The sequence below is a fragment of the Megascapheus bottae genome, chromosome 6 (assembly GCF_031878675.1).
Source record: "Megascapheus bottae isolate mThoBot1 chromosome 6, mThoBot2.hap1, whole genome shotgun sequence".
In the NCBI taxonomy this organism is placed as follows: Eukaryota; Metazoa; Chordata; class Mammalia; order Rodentia; family Geomyidae; genus Megascapheus; species Megascapheus bottae.
Window position 1 is genome coordinate 65,656,192 of NC_143514.1, and position 19,959 is coordinate 65,676,150.

General features: G+C 50.1%; 1 protein-coding gene across 1 annotated transcript; it reads right to left on the reverse strand.

The window, feature by feature from the left end:
* Positions 1-872: 872 nt before the first annotated feature.
* On the reverse strand, positions 873-9,382 carry LOC150062189 (antizyme inhibitor 2-like). The gene is made up of 9 exons (XM_090334005.1): positions 9,200-9,382; positions 8,172-8,345; positions 6,307-6,479; positions 5,671-5,805; positions 4,872-5,037; positions 4,026-4,173; positions 3,207-3,307; positions 1,302-1,519; positions 873-897 (listed from the first exon to the last, which is right to left on the reverse strand). Exons 1-9 carry the CDS (start codon positions 9,380-9,382, stop codon positions 873-875), a joined length of 1,323 nt encoding a protein of 440 aa, XP_090190131.1.
* Positions 9,383-19,959: the final 10,577 nt, after the last annotated feature.

Sequence of the window (19,959 nt, forward strand, 5' to 3'; positions counted from 1 at the left end):
CCTGTGGCTGCCTCCTGCACAGCCCTCTGTTGCTAACTTCCCCTAGCCCTGTTTCAGCTTTCCTCTCAGCCTTGGCTCTATGTTTGGTCATTTATCTATGTGTCATTTGTTCTTAGTCATTGATCACCTGGAGCCTGGGCTCCACCATGTGGGTTCTGTCTTGTCTGTGTGTCACCTGTGCCATGACAGTGTCAGCAATACGAAGCCCATCACATTACTGCGTGGACAGATGGATGGACAGCTGAGGGATGGTTGGAGGATGGATGAGAAGTGGATGGATGGATGGATGGGTGGACGCTAGATCTCACAAGTCTTCTGGGACCCACAAAACACACCAACATTTATCTCTTACCCCTGTGTATAACTTTCTTCCTTGTACAGCCCACTCGTTTTTTTTGCATTAACAAAGTCTATGAGTGTGGGTCAGGGTTGGGGAAGTCCCAGGTTGGGGAAGGCCTTGCCTAGCCAGCATCATGTTCCAGAAGCTGTCCGGGTCTTCTGGCCTCCATGTGGGGTGTGTGCAGGCGCTATTCTCAGGCCTGGGGACAGCGTTTTCCAGCCTAAGTATGCTGAATGGTTCCTTGTAGCCTTGTCTGGACAGAGCAGGCAGTGGAGGGATCTGGCGGGGAGTGGGGGATGGGGGGGAGGCGGGAGGACTTGGAGGCTGTGGGTGGGAGAAGGCCTCGTCAGCAAAGCTTGGAAGGCAGCCATGGGGCAGTGGCTTGGCCACTCCACTCCCCTCCCTGTAGGATGTCCATCCCTCAGTGCTCCTGCCTGCCCCAGAGACCCTCCCCATCCCAGCCCCTGCCCCAAGCTCCCCCCATGAAGGTGGAACCTGCCACTGGAACCGCTCCACTAGGGCCTCACCGGGCCTAAGGCATTGTCTCCAGCAGGTTCCTGTGAAGAAAGGTGGTGCCATTGGGGTGTGCTTTAGATTCCCTCCTCCTCTGCAGGCAGAGAGGACCCCAGGGGCTGGGAGGAAGCCTGGAGCTGCTGCGGGGCTCATTGGAGAACCAGGGAGCCAGTGCCAGAGGTCACAGTGAGTAGGACTTGGGTGGTGGCCTGGAGGACCTGCAGTAAGTTCTGAGCCTGCCTTGTGCTGTCCCAGCCAAGGCTTTTCCAGCTGCCCAGGCAATAGAGGCCCCCATGGGCAGGGGCCAGTGTCAAAATACAGCCAGATATGCTGGGCCTTGCCAGGGCCAGGGGCGCACAGACCATCTCCCAGGCCTCGGACCGCCAAGCTCAGCTGCCAGCTCTCGTGAGAGGCCCCCTCTCCCTGTCCACTGCTGCTCCCCACACACCTGAGCTGGGGGCTCATGGCATAGCAGACGGCAGCAGGTGGGAAGCCATTGAAAGTGGAGCTCATGGAACTGCTGTAGGCGCCCGTGGAGGGGAAAACCAGCCAGTCACCCACATCCAGCTCAGGCAGCTGCACTTCTTCTGTGAAGAGCCTGTCAAAGGCATCGCATGTGGGGCCGAAGAGGGTGCAGGAGAAGAGGGGGGGCTCGGAGAGGAACTCCTGTAGAGAGGGGGCACTCAGAGGAGGAAGAAGGCAATCGGTCCCCCCCCCTCCCCATCTCTCGCTGGGTGGGCGGAAGCACGCCTCTGTGGCCCGCTAGCAAAGACACAGCCATTTATCCAACCACAGTGATGAATGACTGAGCGACCACCCAGTGCCAGACAGTAGTCGTGGCCTTCGGGATAAATGCTGAACTACACAAAGGCCTTGTCCTCATGGGGCTCATATTTTACACATGTCTTGGCCCTGCCAGGGGACAATCTCTTCAATCCCCACTCTGAGTTCAAGGTCCCCGAGTTAACTGTGTATTCTCATCACCCAGGGATTGTTTTAGTTTTGCTTTTAATATACCTAAAGGTTGATATCCACATCTATGCCTCTGAGAAATTGCGATTTCTGGTCTAGGGTCACAGTTTAGGGGATTCTTTTGTGTGTGTGTGTGCCAGTACTAAGGCTTGAACCCAAGGCCTGCGTGCTGTCACTTAGATTTTTTTTTCTGTTGTTCAAAGCTGGTGCTGTACACTTGAGCCATGCTTCCACTTCCAGTTTTTTGCTGGATAATGGGAGAGAAGTGTCTCTCCAATTTGTCTTTCTTGGCTGGTTTTGAAACACAATCCTCAGATCTCAGCCTGCTAAATAGCTAGGGTTTCAGGTGTGAGTCACCGGTGCCTAGCAGTCGGAGGCTTTTTTAAGCTTCCCAGGTGACTCATGAGAAGCAGATAGACAACCATGTCTCCTCTATCTCCTCCTCCATCTTGAGGATCCTGGAGACACACCACACATGCACACACATGCGTGTGCACACACAACATGCACCTGTGTACATACACAGAGATGCACAGAGAAACACCTAACAGGGGCCAGGAGTGTGGCCTAGTGGTAGAGTGCTTGCCCAGCATGCATGAAGCCCTGGGTTCAATTTCTCAGTGCCACATACACAGGAAAAGGCAGAAGTGGTGCTATGGCTCAAGTGGCAGAGTGCTAGCCTTGAGCAAAAGTGTCTAAGGATAGTACCCAGGCCCTGAGTTGTGGCCTCAGGAAAGAAGAAAATGGAGGAGGAGGAGGGAGGGGGGAAGAAGGGGAAGGAGGAGGAGGAGGAGGAGGAGGAGGAGGAGGAGGAGGAGGAGGAGGAGGAGGAGAGGAAGAAGAAGAAAAAGAAGAAGAAGAAGGAGAAGAGAAGAAGAAGAAGAAGAAGAAGAAGAAGAAGAAGAAGAAGAAGAAGAAGAAGAAGAAGAAGAAGAGGAGGAGGAGGAGGAGGAGGAGGAGGAGGAGGAGGAGGAGAAGGAGGAGGAGGAGGAAGGGGGAGGAGGAGGAGGAAGGGGGAGGAGGAGGAGGGAGAGAGGAGGAGGAGGGGAAGAGGAAGAGGAGGAAGAAGAAGAAGCAGGGAGGGAAGGAAGGAAGGAAGGAAGGAAGGAAGGAAGGAAGGAAGGAAGGAAGGAAGGGAGGAAACACCTGATAGTTTCTACAAGTTGCTATTTCGGGACAAGTGCACATTATCCACAGACTCACACACCTGTCCTGTGCAGGTGTGAGTGGACCGGCCACCCACACAGATGTGCATACACACCTTCTTGTATACAGATCTGGTGTGATTGCCCTCAGAACTGTGGACATCCTGAGACCCCAACCTCATCTCTCAGGGCATGAGGCTGGACTTGGTGCCCTGGGGCCCAAGAGGACCCCTCACCTTTGCCACGATGGGTGTCTTGGGGGCAGCCTCCCGGAGGCAGAGTCGGAAGGTGCCGTAGTGGCCGTCGTTGAGATAGTACATCAGCTTCCGGAGGCCTCCTGGGGAATGAGCCAGAGGGGGCGGGGCTTGAGCGCTCCCTACCCTCCTAATCTCCAGAGCACACATAAGGAGCCCAGGCCTCTGCCCGAGTTCCTCCCTCTCCACCTTCCCATGCTGGGCTCAGGGCCTGCCCCAGTTCTCCACTGTCAGGCCTGGGACCTCCAAGCTCACACACTGGTTCCTGTGAGAGACCCCACACCCCCACTGCCATAATTCCGAGCTCTCCAGGGGTGAGAATTAAATAAATCCTCTCATCCCCCATGTTATAGCTGCAGAAACTGAGTCTTGCAGAAGTCCACAGGAGAATCTGAGCTAGGATCCCTTCTGAGACTTCCTCCTTGGACCAGGCGTCCTGAGCGCTTGCTGTGTGACGCCTGCCCATGTGTGATGTGCTCATTTCTGTGTCCTTTCTCCATGGCTGCTCATGAAGTGAATAGCTGGGTTTCAGGACTTTCCCTCCTGGTCTACTAGAGACCACAAATCAGTGATGTTGGGTCTGGTGGCTCCTGCCTGTAGCCCAGCAACTGGTAGGATGATCATGAGTTCAAGGTCAGCCTGGACTTCCTTGAGAGATAGTAACACTGACAGACGCATACCAGTACCAACTTGAACCTTGTTTCCTTTATTAGATATGCAAGAATAGAGCCCAAATTGTCTGTGCATCCTCTCTGCCAGGCTTGGGGACACCTGGTCAGTGCCCCTCCATGGGTTACCTACCAGGCATCCTCACCACCTTCTTAGCGATGATGTTCACGGCTGTGGTGCACATAGATTCTGCGTAAAAGCGGCCAGGCTCGGCCATGACTCTGACGCCACTCTCCTCTGGGAAGGTCTGGGCCAGGGCAGCGTTGATCACTTTTGCCATCTGTGGGGACAGATCTGGTCTCTGGGACAATGCCTGTCCCTCTGTATTGAGCTTGCACTTTGGAATGTATGCCCAGCCCCCTTGATGAGGAGGCAACAGATGCAACCTCCCACCCCCCTCCCACCGCAAACAGAATGGACTCTGCTCCCCTGGGCGGTGTGAAGGGGCAAGAATTTAAATGCACACAGATCAGCAAAGGTGGAATGTGTACAGATGTATGTATGTCTATGCATATGCGTGTGTGTGTGTGTGTGTGTGTGTGTGTGTGCGTGCGTGCGTGCATGCGTGCAGAGGTGAGGAAATTGAGGGCTACTGGCTCTCACACCTAAAATCCTAGCTGATATCCGGAGGTTCTAGGTTAGAAGCAAATCTCCAATATTTCACCTCCAAAATAACCAAAGTCAGTCAGAGACATGCTTTGAGTGGTAGAGAGACAGCCCGGTGAGCAGAGCAAGTATGACGCTTTGAGTCCAAACCCAGCAAAAAAAAAAGTTGCCGGAGGCATCCTGGCTCAAGTAGTAAAGCACCTGCTAGCAAGTATAAAACCTTGAGTTCAGTCCCTAGCATCTCCTTACCCAGAAAAAAGATCTCTGACCAAAAATGAACCGCAGTGCCCACATACAAGGCACAATTTCACACATACACACATGCTCACGCATACTTTTTGCATACATAGGCTTCTACCCACCGTCCCTCACCTCCTCAAACTTGGCCTGGGAGCCCTCTGCTCCAGGAAAGCCCCCTCCCAGATCCAGAAGGTCCATGTGGTGGCCAGCCTCGCGGCCCATCTCAAACACCAGCCGGCAGTCAGCGATGGCCTGGGTGTAGCTCTGGGGTGTGTAGCAGTCAGAGCCCACGTGGAAGCTGAGCGGGTCGTGGCCAGGGGCAGGGGAGACACATGGGTGGAACTGTGATTAGAAACACCCCCCCGGGTGGTGCAGAGCAGCACAGGTCAGACAGCTCAACACACAACACACCTGGGACCTCCGCTAAACATGGGGGGTCCAGAGACACCCCCAACCCACGTGACCATTGAGTAGGGGGACTCGTGACTGAGCCGCCATCAGCCTCTTTCATTGTCACCGCCAGGAAGAAGGTCCCCTTTCTTCTCAGAAGGCATGGTATCAAGACACTAGCATCCCAGTGCCCCCAGAGGCTGGGTGAGTCGCCAAGGCCAGAGACTGAAGCAGGAGTTGGGGGAGGGGGGGCCAGCTGTCCTCCTTCGCCTCAAGGGGGCGCCAAGATACTAAGGAATCAGGATCAAGTGCACCTCAAGGAACTCCGTGTGTGTGTGTGTGTGTGTGTGTGTGTGTGTGTGTGTGTGTGTGCTCACACACACGCACTAGTACAGAGAGAGAGAAGGAGGGGGATACATCAAGCTTCTTAACTCTGAATAAAGGAGCATCTAGGAGGCCCAGGGCACACAGGAGCCAAGGGCTGGTATGGGCAGTGGAAGCAGATCTCCTGCCCCCATGCAGGACAAATGTGCCCACTTACGTGGCTCCAACCACAGCCAGCCCCAGCCCTGTGGCAGATGTGAGTAGGCGTCTACACTCCTCCAGGCTGGCCCCAAACTTGCCCCTGAGGGGGAAGGTGCTTCTGCTGTGCTCAGTCTGGATCCGGAGAAGCAACCTGGAAGGAGGGCAAGGAGGGAGAAGGGTAGGCAGGGAGGAGGGTGGGAGGCCCAGGACCAGAGCCCTGCCCGCCCTCCCCACCAGCCCCTGCCTGGGCCATCGGCACTGCCAACCACAGAGACCCAAGCAGTAAATACACAGGCTAGGCACAGGGTAAGGCAAGTAAGAAGAAGCTAACACTGTAAATGGACTTGCTTCAGGCTCTGGTGCTACAGAATCAGAGACATTAAGCCTCTTTCCCACAGTGAATCTGAAATGGGAGCCCTGGTAGGACTCTGGTGTGAGTTCTTTCTCATGGCATTCCAGGTTCCCCATGTGGTGGCAGGCTCTATCCCGTGTCTGTGTGCAGATAAACCAGTATTTGGCACAGATAAACCAGTGAAATGAGGCCAATGACCCAACCTTGGGTGCTTGCTGCGTGTGCCTACCCTTGCCCTGGGGCTGTCTGGGACCTGCCTGCTGCCCCGTGGCTGTCTCCACCCACCTCTGCCCCTCTCACCTGGCCCCTGGGTGATGCTGGACCACCTTCGTCAGCTCCTCCTCAGAGTCGAAGGTCAGGAGCTGCACCCCGTGGAGGGCTGCGTACCGGATGTGGGAGATGGCCTTGTAGGGGTTGGCAAAGATGATGCGGGAGGGGGCCACGCCCAGGCCCAGCACCTGCTCCAGCTCCCACTGGCAGGGTGAACAGGAGAGTTGGAGACTGCCAATGCTGTGCCTTTATTCTTTGGGGACAAGATCAATGACCTAGATTGAGGGGACTGCCCTTAACCAACACCCCTGGTCTCTACACTGGGAGATTAGAGTCAGCCTGATTGATTGATTGATTGATTGATTTGTGTTTATATTTTTTTGCCGGTCCTGGGGCTTGAACTCAGGGCCTGGGCACTGTTTTGGGGTTTTCTCAAGGCTAGAGCTCTACCACCTGAGCCACAGCACCACTTCTGGCTTTTATCTATGCATGTGGGACCAAGGAATTGAATCCGGGTCTTCGTGCATGCTAGGCAAGCATTCTACCACTAGGCTATGTTCCCAGCCCTCATTTATTATTTTTTTAATTTTTGCTGGTCCTGGAGCTTGAACTCAGGGCTGGGGCAATGTCCCTGAGCCCTGGTCATCAAGGTGAGAACTCTACTACTTGAGCCACAGAGCTACTTTCTGATTTTTCGGAGTAGTCTGTTGGAGATAAGAGTCTCACAGACTTTTCTGTCCTAACTGACTTCAAGGACTGGCTTCCATGCTCATATCTCAGCTTCCTGAGTAGCTAGGATTATAGGCGTGAGCCCCTGGCACCCTCCTCTGCCTCATTTTAAAGAGGAAGAAACTGAGGCTCAGGACGGTGAAGTGGCATACCAAGACGGGCTGTCCATGGACTCGTGGTCAGGGTGTGAAGCCTGTGTCCCTCAGTTCCTTAGCTTAGGTGTCAGCCAGAGTCACACAGCCCATTGCAATGAATAACCAAAGTTATTCGTCCATTTGTTCCTTCAAAAACTCATTTGTAGCCAGGCACTGGTGGCTCTCATCTATAATCCAAGCTATTTAGGAGGCTGAGACCTGAGGATTGTGGTTCCAAGCCAGCCTGCGTAGGAAAGTCCATGAGACTCCTATCTTAACCACCAGAATAAATGGAAGTGGAGCTGTGGCTCGAAGTGGTAGAACGCTAGCCTTGAGCAACAACGAAACCCCTCAGAGACAGTCCCCAGGCCCTGCGTGCAAGCTCCGTCTATGAATGATTACAACAAACAAAAGAAATCTTTGAATAACTACTTAAAGAATCTATCTATCTATTTCTATCTCTCTTTGGGGGGCCTGGGCACTGTACCTGAGCTCTTTGCTCAAGGCTAGCCCTCTACCACTTTGAGACACTGCTCTCCATTCAGTTTTGTGGTGATTAATTGGTGATGAGTCTCGAGGACTTTCCTGCCCAGGTTAGTTTTACTCTCGATCCTCAGATTTCAGCCTCCTGATTAGGTAGGATTACAGACAAGAGCCACCCACGTCCAGCTCAAGATAATAATTTGTAACCCTAGCTACTCAGGAAGCTGAGATCCAGAGGAGCAATATGTGAAGCCAACCCAGGCTTCAAATACAGTCCTTAGGACACTATCTCCAATTAGACAGCAAAAAGCAGGGCTAGAGGAGTGGCTCAGACGGTAGAACATCAGCCCAGCATGCAAGCTGGGCAAACTAAAATCCCTGATCCCTGGTATTGACAACCAAATAGACAACAACAGAAAGAAAGAAATGTCTACCTTCTGGCAGCTGCTGTAGGTGCTGTTTCATAGTTCAGGCCTTCACCACTGGTCTTTGCCCTCCAACTAGCCACAGGCTTGTGGGGGAGGGAAGCAGCCCATAGGGGGCGCTTACCTGGCTGGCACAGTCAAAGCCCAGGCCCAGGGAAGCCAGGACTCGCAGCACCCAGGGGCTGCTATTGCACTTCACAGCATAGAAGGGCCGGACTTGGGGCAGCGCCCGGCAGAAGGTCTCATGGCGGCTGACCAGCATATCCAGGTGGGCCACCATGAAGGGGTCTCGGTTGTCCTGCCGGGACAGGGACAAGGGAAGGAAGTTGAGGAGTGCATTATCTCATTAACTCTTCTCAATGCCCTTGTTTCTCCCATTGTAGAGATGAGAAAGCCAAGGCTCACATAGGCTATCACTGCCTCACTGTCCTGGCAAAGAGATGGCAAGAGTCTTTTTCTTTTTTTTGGGGGGGGGGAGGGTCGGTTGCGGGACTTGAATTCTGCGCAGTGTCCCTGAGCTCTTCAGCTCAAGGCTACCGCCCTACCCCTTAAGCCAAGCCCCACTTCCCGTTTTCTGGTTGTTAACTGGAGATGAGAATCTCATGGTCTTTAGTGCACAGGCTGGCTTTGAACCCCAATCCTCAGATCTCAGCTTCCTGAGTAGATGGGATTACAGGCATGAACCACTGTGCCTGGCTTAGGAGACTCTCAACTCCTACAACACAAGACCAGGACCAGGCATGATAGCATACACCTATAATCTCACCTATCATTCAGGAGGTAGAGGTAGGGAGCTCAAGACCCAAGGCCAGGTGGGGCTGAAAAACCAACAAGCAAAAGGACTAGGAATGTGGTTCTAGTGGAAGAACACTTGACTAGCAAGTTCAAGGCTCTGAGTCTCATCTCCAGCATAGCCATTGCACAGGACGGCAATGGGACTTGTATCGGAAGTCATCTCCCTGGCTTTCCCCTGCATAAGAATCCCCAGAGGAACTGGGGAGAACAAATCTTATCCTGGACCTCTAGCAGACAGTGACCAGGGTGAAAGTCTTATCTAAGCCACAAAACAGGAAACCTTCATTCTTGCCTTCAAAGGAGAACCTGAGCCCCACATTCCCGCTCCCTTCCCAAGGTTGCCTGCTCCCTTCCTACAGTGCCAGAGAGCTCCTGGATCTTCCTCAGGACCACCTGCTGGGCAGATTCCCCAGACTGCAAGGTGATGGCCTCCAGTGGCCATGGGCTTCGGGGTGGCTTCAGAGTCTTCTCTAGGTCCCCATCAGGGAAGCCTGCTCTGCATGCACTAGTTGAGGCCTCTGCCAGCGACAGTTCAGGCATCCTGGAAAAGGATCATTTGAAGACTCAGCCTCCCGGCCCCCTCCTCTTCTTCCTCCTCCTCCCTCTTGCTTTCCTTAGGGTCCAGGCCTTCCTGGCCTGAATGAAGTTCCTGGCCCCAGGAACTCTATGGAGCCCTGGTGAATTAGCCCATGTCACAGCTCTGGTGTGGGTATTGGCATCCACCCTGGCTGGGAGCACTGAGATCCTACACAATTGCCAGCCCTAGTGGCTGAGGATTGAGGTTCAAAGCCAGCCCCAGACAGAAAACTCCATGAGACGCTAATCTCTAATTCATCACCAAAATATGGCAAGTGACTGGGAGAAAGCAAGGGAAGGGGTGACACTGTCCCAAAAGAAATACACTCTTTACCTGATGTATGTAACTGTAACCTTGTGTATAGCACCTTTATTACAACAATAAAAAAATTAAACAAAGCTGCAGGTGGGATTGTAGCACTATCCTTGAGCAAAAATGCTAAAGGAAAGGGCTCTAGCTTTGAGTTTAAGCCCTAGGATTGGCACACGCAAGCACGCACACACATGCACACACACGCACACACACACACACACACACATTCTTCACATTCAAGATGAGAAACTGGGGCTCAGAAAAAGATACATGAAGTCCAATAGCCTCTAGATAGATATTGGGTCATGAGAACTAGGACCCAGAGCATGACTAGAACCTGGGGAAAAGCTTCAGGAAGAGATGTGAAGCCAGGGAGAGTTGCATGTCCCCACAGAGCTGGGCTCCCCACTGCTAGCTGGAATACGAGTCAACCTATCAGGGGAGCTTTCACCGCAGTCCCCTCCCCACCAGACTCACCACGTAGCCATGACACCTTGTATGCAGGTGCTCAGATACACCCCAGAGAGCCGTGTAGAAGGGGTTCCTGGATCTGGGGTAAATCCCTGTAGATAAAGCAGACCCTAATCTCACGGGCAGCTCTAATCTCAGGTGTCCCCAGACACCTCACCTACCTGCTCAGACTTCCAAGGCAGAGTATCCCTGCGACAGTGGGGTTCTTGTTCTGAAGGAGTATCCCCCACAGTCAGAGCCCCAAAACCCTCCTGCCCCCACCCAGGGCCCAGAGATGCCCAGATGCTACAAACCAGGAGCAGGTCTGAGAACACAGAAATGGTCAAACTCTGAGGGAAGCCTGGGGCAGAGTTTCCCAGAGGAGTCTCTGGCCCTCCACCCCAGGTTAAAGACCCCTGCTCCGAGCTTCTCCAAATAGAATTGTGAGCCTGGCCATCTGTCACTCAATATGTACCCATGGCCTCCACCCTCTCCTTCACCTGGGTGGCACCTGCCAGCCCTACCTGCACTTGGGAGGAGCTTCACCTGTGGGTGTCATCTGTCACCTGCAGGCTCATGGTTTCCCTTTAGGCTAGGACCCAAGTTCTCGGTTGTGTCAGTGAGGGTCAAGGGGCATCCATCTTTCTGCTGGTGCCAGGAGACTGGTCACCCTTCCTTTCCTGCAGCCTGCATCCTGCCTGCTGCCCTTAGTGGCCCAGAACAGCAAAAATCCTGACCTCAACTGGCTCACCATACTCTCAGCTTTGCAGATATGGCCACATAGCAGCTCTGAGCCAGTTTCCTCATCTGGAAAATAGGATAACCAAGGGCAGTTAAGGATTGGGGCTGCATTCTGTGCATACGCCACTCTGGCTGTGCTGGCCTTTGTGCTATGCTAATGTCCCGACCACTTTTTTTTTTTTTTGCCAGTCCTGGGCTTGAGCTCAGGGCCTGAGCACTGTCCTTGGACTTTCTCAAGGCTAGAGCTCTACCACTTGAACCTCAGCACCACTTCCGGCTTTTTTCTATGTATGTGGTACCAAGGAATCGAACCCGGGTCTTCATGCATGCTAGGCAAGCACTTTAACCACTAGGCCAAACTCCCGGCCCCACTTTTTTTTTTTCAGTACTGGGATTTGGATTCAAAGCTTCACTCTTATGAGGCAGACACTCTACTTACTACCACTAGAGCCACACTTCTAACTCCTTTTTTAAGGGAGTCTCCCGTCATGAGTAAGCCAGCCTGGCCTGTAATCCTTCTGTGTGTACTTCCCACCACAGCTGGGCTGATAAGTGGGCACTGCCACACACAGCTATTGGTGGGGATGAGGCCTCTCTCAAACTTTTTCTTTGTCTGGGTTGACCTTGACCAGTCCTCCTAATCTCTCCCTCCTGAGTAGCTGGGATTGCAGGCGTGACTTGCTGGAGGTTTGACTCAAATGGTAGACACTTTTCCTTTGCCTCGCCAGCCCTGGTGCACACTAACTTCCTGATGGGAAGGAGCCGGGGAGGGGGGGGTCCGGGGGCCTCAATTGTCTATTACCTGGGTCACCAGCTCCCTGTAGTCAGTGCCTCTGTTGAAAATGGTAGCAGGGGTTTCCTTTTGGGGACCAGTCCCTATTGTTCACACCCTCCACCCTCCACCCCTGCCCCACCCAAGTTGTCCTGGCAGTTGCATAGCTGGCCCAGATAGAGACCTGGCACAATGCACTCCTGAGAAGACTTGGTGAGTTACCCACACAGGGTACATGGCGTGGGCATGTCCCATCCAGAGTGACAAGCTGTGATTTCGTTAGGAAATCCTGTCAGTTGCAACAACACCGATGAATCCAGAAGGCATTTAGCTAAGTGAAATAAGCCAGGCACAGAGAGACACAGACCCTAGCATCTCTCTTAATTGTGGTATATAAAGAAGTTGCTCTCAGCCAGGCCTGGTAGCACATGCCTGTAATCCCAGTGACCCAGAAGGTGGAAGAGGGGCCACAGAAGAGCAGCTGACAGGATACAAACCACAGACAGGAAAGGACCTTTATCTGAACATGGACCACACAAGCATTAGCTTGTGCCATCCATGTATTCCTTTTATTTTCTACAGATTTCTTCCCTGAGACCCTAAGATCCAAGGTGTCTTCCAGCTTGGAGACGAATGTAGCATTAATCAAAGAGGTGCTTTCCTGAGCTCAGCCCCAGCCCCAAGAGCAGATGCTCCACCAGGCTGAGCCTCCATGGCAAGGGTCCTGAGTCTCCTCGGGACAAGGCTGAATGACTCAGCCATAACTATCATGACAGGCTATATAAGAGCAGGCAGATCAGTGACATGGAGTCTTTCCCACAAACAACAATCAGGCACCACGGAAGAGAAGGAAGGATTCCTCTCTTATGAAGGGAGACTCAGGAGGTGCCAGGAATTGTCCAAGGTCCCGCAGCCAATAAGGCAGACAGTAATAACTGGAGCGAGTTCTGTTGGTCATCTAGCGTCTGACCCCAGGAAACAAAAGACAACATAGCTTGGTGACTGAACACAGAATTTAGTGTGACTAGTGGGAGATGATGGTGATAAGGAGGTGGCCATTATTAAGTGTTTAACTGACACCACACTCTGCTGGGTACCCAGCTGTTGAGTGCTGGTAAAACCTTATGGTGTGTGCTTACAGCCACCATCGGGTTAAGGTGATGAAATGAGGGCAGGGAAAGGTGGGAAGCTGTAAAATCGGCTTCAGAGGATGGTGGAGTAAGTAAGACAATACTGATAAAGCCCAGAGCTCAGGGCCACCGGGACATGGTGTCATGGGGACAGGAGCATTTAAGTGCAAACGGTGAACGATTGCCTCAAGCAGGGATTTCTAAACACTTCATCTTAAAAATAGAGACAGGCTGGCACTGGTGGCTCACGCCTACTCAAGAGCTGAGATCTGAAGTTTGTAGTTGGAAGACAGCCCTGGGGGGAAAAAAAAGTACATGAAGATTCTTCTGTGCAACTAATCAGTAAAATGTTGAAAGTGGAGCTGTGGCTCACGGGGTAAAATGCTAGCATGTGCTTGTGTGCACGTGCACAGGCACACACACAAGATCTAATGCTAATTGCATGGACAGATTGATTTGAAGGCAATAACGATCCACCTCGTATTTCATGAGTGAGTCAAGGCCAGGTGTGTGAGTATGAAATAGCATCTGTTGTCACTTGGAATTAGAAAGCAGAGCTTTAAGAGTGAACGTGTGGCTTAGTGGCAGAGCACTTGCTTAGCATGGGCAAGGCCCTAGGTTTAATCCCTTAGCTCTTAAAAAAAAATCAAGGCTTTAGTGACAAAGTGTCTGATGCTCTAAAATGATAAACTGGCACAAAATGATGCTAAGTGTGGTGGCCCATGCCTGTCACGTTAACACCCTGGAGGCAAAGGTAAAAGAATTATAAGTTCCAGAAGAGGCTGAGCTATATAGCGGGATTCTGGGGTTTTTTTGTTGTTATTTGATGTTCTTTTTTTTTTTAGGGAAAATAAAACTATTTATTGACCACTGTTCACCATTATTTACAATAAAGTAAGCCACATACAGTTCGGTAACATTCTGATTACTACAAAGTTGTTTTTCTGGCTTTTGTGGCACCAGTAACCCAATACTTAAAAAAAAATGAGCCTACATGTTAGGAATGAGTTAGGGTAAAGAAAAAGCATGCAGGTCAACAATTATAACATTTTGTTCACTCATTTAGGCCATCAGGTCTATGAGCTTTTAGTATACAGATTTTAATATTCTCCAAAGGAATGCTCATTATAGAAACTTTTAATGAATGGAATCAAAATTTATCTCAATTGTCTCACCTGGGTGAGGGAAGCTGTTGATAGAGATACTTTTCCTTTCAAGACATTTTGCAAACATATTCATTTGCTATCTATGGCAGAGGCAGGAGGACCTAAAATTGAGGCTTCCTGGCTACCTAGTAAATTCAAGGCCAACTTGAGCTGCCTAGTGACTGTAAGGTCTGCCGAAAGGAAACTCCACGCAGTTCAGGAGAAGAGGGTTTATTGCATGAGGAAAGAGCAGACTCCTGCCGCCCAAGATGGAGTCGGGCGAGCAAGAGAGCTTAGGGCAGAAAGTGAGAGATTATCTAGGGGGAGGAGTGTAGCCACAGTGGAAGTGGATGTGATCTCAGAGGATGGGGAAATACCTCAGTGGGGACCTCCCATGCCCCCAGGCATGCCAGTTGCCAGGGTTACAGGTGCTGGGCAGGGATTTCCAGGGTCCAGGGGGAGAGAGCCAAGTGAAGAAGTCATTTCTTCCAGGCAGACCTAACATTCCCACCTTCTGATAGTTATAAAGGGGCGCTGACTCTTTCTGGCTACTTCCTGCTGACAAGGGGCATTGACATTGAGGGTAGAAGGCGGGGATGCTGTCCGTCCAGAAGAGGCAGTAACAGTTCCATGGTAGTGAACGTGCATATGTGTCCTTGGATGAAATTCAAAAGAAGTCTTAAGAGGCACGGGTGCCATCTTCTTCAGGGATGTGAAACACCTTGGAGTCATAGAAGGGGCAAGAGCAGGAGCCTTTTTCACTCTTGATAGAGGAAACCACTGTGGCTGTCCATTGAGCTAAACTGCAGTGGGAGCGGGCGGGCCTGTCCACTTAGGATGCAAACCAGACAGATTAAGGGGCTTGAGAAAGACTTGATCCTCAGACAAAATTGGGAGAGGAGGAAAATGGTTTTAAGGGGCTGAGGGAGCCTTGGATGTGGGACAGCGGGGAAAGAACAGAAAGGAATGTAAAAAAGGAAAGTTATCTATCTACATGGGTAGTTACAGAGCAAGTAAGAATCCATCTACACCCACCACTAAGATCTGGGGGGGAAAAGACAGGTTGGAATATTCAGATAACAATGAATAACTGGCTTCCATATTCAAAAGAAAGAATACAAGTAGCGTGCCTGCAACCTGGACACATACCCTGGGCTCCTCCGTTGTGATGCTTGTGGGATCCAGTGGCCCTGGGCAGCATCACACTTCCATTTCCAAGCTGAGTATCTTGGATAAGCCGGGCTCCTCCCCACGTGTGGGGTTTTGGGAGGGACTGGCCCACCTTGTAGAGACGAGGAAGGATAGTCGACTCCTCAGTGTCCCGGCTGTCCACACTTTGGCAGGGTCCAGATGGTGGTTGTAGAGTAGGGCAAGCTCTTGCCCAGTGGCCTTCCTTGCCACACTTAAAGCATGGTCTGGGTGGTGTGCGTTGGGCACTTTTTCTTTGAGAAGCCCAAAGGGCAGCAGCCAGGAGCTGGCAATTTTTCCTATTACTGGCAGCCTTATCAGCTTTTTTCTGTTCCTCCCAATTGTTGAAAACCTTAAAGGCCATGCTCACCAGATCTCCTTGGGGGGCTTGAGGGCCATCCTCAGCCTTTTTTTTTTTAATTTATTATCATTTTTTTTAATGTGTCAGTCACAGGGTGCTGTCCTTGAGCTCTTTTTTTTTTTTTTTTTTTTTGCCGGTCCTGGGCTTGAGCTCAGGGCCTGAGCACTGTCCTTGAGATTTTTCTCAAGGCTAGAGCTCTACCACTTGAGCCTCAGCACCATTTCTGGCTTTTTCTAAGTATGTGGTACCGAGGAATCGAACCCGGGTCTTCATGCATGCTAGGCAAGCACTCTACCACTAGGCCAAACTCCCAGCCCCATCCTCAGCCTTTTTCAACCTTTTTTTTTTTTTTAATATCGGGAGCTGATTGGGAAATGAAATGGTTATTAAGGACCACTATACCTTCTTTTGACTCCGGGTCCAGCTTAGTATAAGGCTGGAGTGCCACTGTAAGGCGATCAAGAAATTTGGCCAGGTTTTCACTGAGTCTCTGGGTAACCTCCTTTACTTTATCATAGTTGACTGCATGGTGGGCTGCCTTCTGGAGGCCAGCTACCAGGCAGGTTACCATCCTATTTCTGCTAACCCTTCCAGGAGCATTATTTTGGTAACCCCATTTGGGCTCTTCCCTAGGCACAGCCGTTGCCCCTACTGGGAAAGTATTGTCTAGACGGTGGGTTTCATCAGCATGTGCCTGGGCTGCAACCCAAACTCTTTCCTTTTCTTCAGAGGTAAGGGTAGAGGACAGGACTGTATTGAGAAATGTATAAACCATGTAACTAATAAAATTTTAAACAGGGCCCTAGCTGTATTTGTATTAACCAGAGCACCCCCATTTCATGTAACAATAGTCCCTCAGTAAAGAAAGCAGTTGGGAAATGGCCAGCAGGATGTTCACAGTCATGACGACCAAGGCTGTGTACTTAGATAAGATAAGGGAAATTCCGGGAGAGGAGGGTATGAGAAACATCTAGTGACCAGATTGCAAGGCACATCAGCCCTCTTCTAGCTGAGAGGAAAATTCCACTACTCCCCAGAGTGAACTCCTAGCCTTATTTGAATTAACCAATCCCTACCCTGTAACTATGTTTCTGCTTCTGTAACCGTGCTTCTGCTACCCATAAATACTCCTCCTCCCCAAGCCCCGGCGCGCAAGTCTTCTAGGAGACTTTGTCGCCCCGGGCGCCCGTGTTCCTGAATAAACCTCTTGCTGTTTGCATCCGGCTGCGTGGTCTCCCTGATCCTTGGGAAGGGGCTCCATCTGGAAGACATCCCGCTGAGCCGGGGGTCTTACATCTGGGGGCTCGTCCGGGATAGGAGACCCCCCACCCAGGGACCACCGACCCACCTCCGGGAGGTAAGCTGGCCAGCAAACTGTACTGTCTTTTGTCTGCCTTGTCTTATGTTAAGAGCGCCAGCGAATCTGTGACTCGGCCGTGTCAATCTGTATTCTGGCGGACCCGTGGAGGAGCTGACGAGCTCGGACTCCCGACCGCAGCCCCGGGAGACGTCCCGGAGGCATCTGGGGTCAGATTTCTGACCCATCTGGTATCTGTTTTCCGGGCTTCGCCCCGGTCTGAGGACTCTCTAGTCCATCTGTTTTCGGGGCTTTGCCCCGGTCTGAGGACTCTCTAGTCCATCTGATAGGGGAGACTCCGAGCTCCCCCCCCGAACGCCCGTCCCCTTTCGGTTTTGCACCGAAGCCGCGCTGCGAAGTGTCTCTCGTTTGGTGTTTGCTTAATTCTTGTGTTTGTTGTGACGGGACTTGGACTTGGACTGAATACTAACATGGGACAGTCTGTGACTGCTACCATGCATGCCATCAAAATTTGGGGTACTTAAAGGTCTCTGCTTCTGTCTTGTTTTGTGAGGTGTTTTTTTTGTTGTCTGGTTTTGTTTTCAAAATTGGTACCAGTCTTAAATATGGATCCTTGCAATTTTTGTGTGTGTATTTCTGGGCAGTTGTAACAAGCCCTGGAAAAATAAATCACAGCTAAGTTGCCTTGTAAAAAGTTTTGTTTTAAACCTAGTTCTCACCTGCAAGAGTAAAATTGGCAAAGCTCTCTCGACACAAACTTCCAGAAATTGAACGGCCGATATTAATTTTGCGCGCTTTAAGATCTTTGAGTATGAATGTGTGTGAATGAGTGAGTGAACATGTTCAAGGTTAAATTATCAGAATACTGTATAAAACAATGAATAAATTTATACTTGAAATTAAAAAAAGGCAATTGGGTAAATCTAAGTCTAAACTTCAAGAAAATTATTAGGTTAAAATGTTTTACAATGTCTCAAAGGGTTATTGCATTGTTTTAAAGAGAAACTGGTAAAAAGTATTTTTCTAAAGTAGAAAAAAGATTTTCTAAATGAAATTTGCATTAAAAATAATCTGATATTGAAATACATAGAGCTGTTTACATTGTAAACATTGTATCCTGTTTAACCCAGAGGTATTAGGGAATTTGTAATCTATTTCCTTAAGTTAAAATTTGGAAATAAATATTAGGAATTAAAATGTAAATTTATTTATTAATGTCAGAGACTTTACCTATCTTTCAAAACTGTCTAGGTAATCGAATGCTAAGAGAAAGGATGGGAAAACTTAGGATAGTCCTGTGTGACCATCTTTGGGGGTGAGAGGTGAACTGGCAAAGGTGCAGCTCTGGGTAAATAAGCTGGAATGAAGGCTGTTCACTTACCCTGGTCAGGTGGACTGAGATCCACATCTTCGCTCTTTTTCTTTGCAGACTGACACTGAAAATCTGATGGTAAAATCTGGGTAATATAATTAGTATTTTAAAAGGAATGAATGTTTAAAAGTTTATCTCTGTATAATTTGGGTTCATGCTACTGGATTGCAATTGGACGTATTTTAGAAAAAGAAGGAAACTAAGTCCAGATTTAGACTTTTGGTGCACTGATGATGTTTACAGTTCTTGCATTGAGGAAAAAAAAACTTATTTGAGTTTAAACTGTTGCTGGAGTTTTAGGCAGTAACCTAAGCTGCAGGAAAAAAAAATGCCTCTTCAAAAAGGAAACCTGGAAGCAAAGGGAGTTCCTTGAGCCCTTAAAAATTTTTCAAATGCAAATAAAGGCTAAAGTATTAATTGTTTAAGCAAATATCAGTAAAAGTTTTAAAGAACATTGGAAATGGGTTTCTGAACAAAGTTTGAAATTGAAGTTGTCCTAAATGTTTGTTTCAAGGAAAAAAGAAAACAAGAAAAATCAGGACTACCAAAATGGTTGCTTAATTGCTATTTCAGCTTATTCTTGTAAGTTACTCTATAGCAATCTGCAGCAGGCCCATGGAGAAGGACAGCAGATCCTCATTCAGCTGTAAATTTGGCCCTCACCAAGTTCCAGGTAAGATCATGCTTAGAGACTATTTCTGAGTTGACCACCTTGTTGCTTCTAATTGGAGTAAAGTGGCCTTTGTAGGACTCACTGATCTGAAAGCCGCAGTTTTGAGCCAGCCCGGGAAAAGCAAAGTCCCTGTGAGACTGTGGTGTCTAATCTGTCAGAGTGCTATTGAGAGTTGCTTTGGAGCTTGAAGTGGCAGAGTGCTAGCTCTGAGCTGAAAAGCTGGGGGACAGCACTCAAGCACCAGGCCGGGGACTCACAGTGGCAGAGTGCCAGCCTTGAGCTGCAGAGCTGAGGAACGGCACTCAGGCCCTGTGTTTGGGACTTAAAAGTGGCAGGGTGCTAGCCTTGAGCTGGAGAGCTGAGAGACAGCACCCAGACCCTGAGTTCAAGTCCAGCAACCAACAAAGTGAAATGCCAAAGGGACATTTATTCCTGTGTGGAGAGACACTACTGGGACAATGAAGCCTCCAGATGCAGTAGGCCACAGCTTGGATGGCAGAGATGGTGTCAGATCCTAGAGTCACTTGTGCTTGGCCATTCAAAATTAATCAGAGCCGGGAGGTCATAAAATAGTTTGTAAGTATGCCTTACTAATGCCCATGCCTTTCATAACTGGGCAGGAACTTGTCAATCATCTGTGATAGAGGATAGTTTAAAGTCCTAACTGAGTGAAGTTTGATTTGACACCAGCCACAAATTCAGGGTGGATGTGAGGCTTGCGTCCCTATTATCTGTTTAGATCTGGCAACTGAAGCATAGTTAGAGTCGCAGGGATTAAGTTCCCCAGACAATCAGGAAAATGCCTTTGCAAATGGGTGCTAAGTAAGCTACACTGTTGCAGCCAAAGAAAAAGTTTGTGCAGTTGTTAAATGCTTTACATGACCTCCAATTTGGAGTAGAATATCACTCCTGATATGTAATCTTGGCAACCTCTTGGTAAAATAGGCTAAGTTTTTAGGGTCCCTGGCTAGGTATAGAGACAACGCCCCTGAAGAAATTATAGAAGATGGATCGTCGCCCATCAGTCCTCTTTAGATAAAGGGACCAAAAAGTTGTTTCTTAAAAATTAAGACAGCAT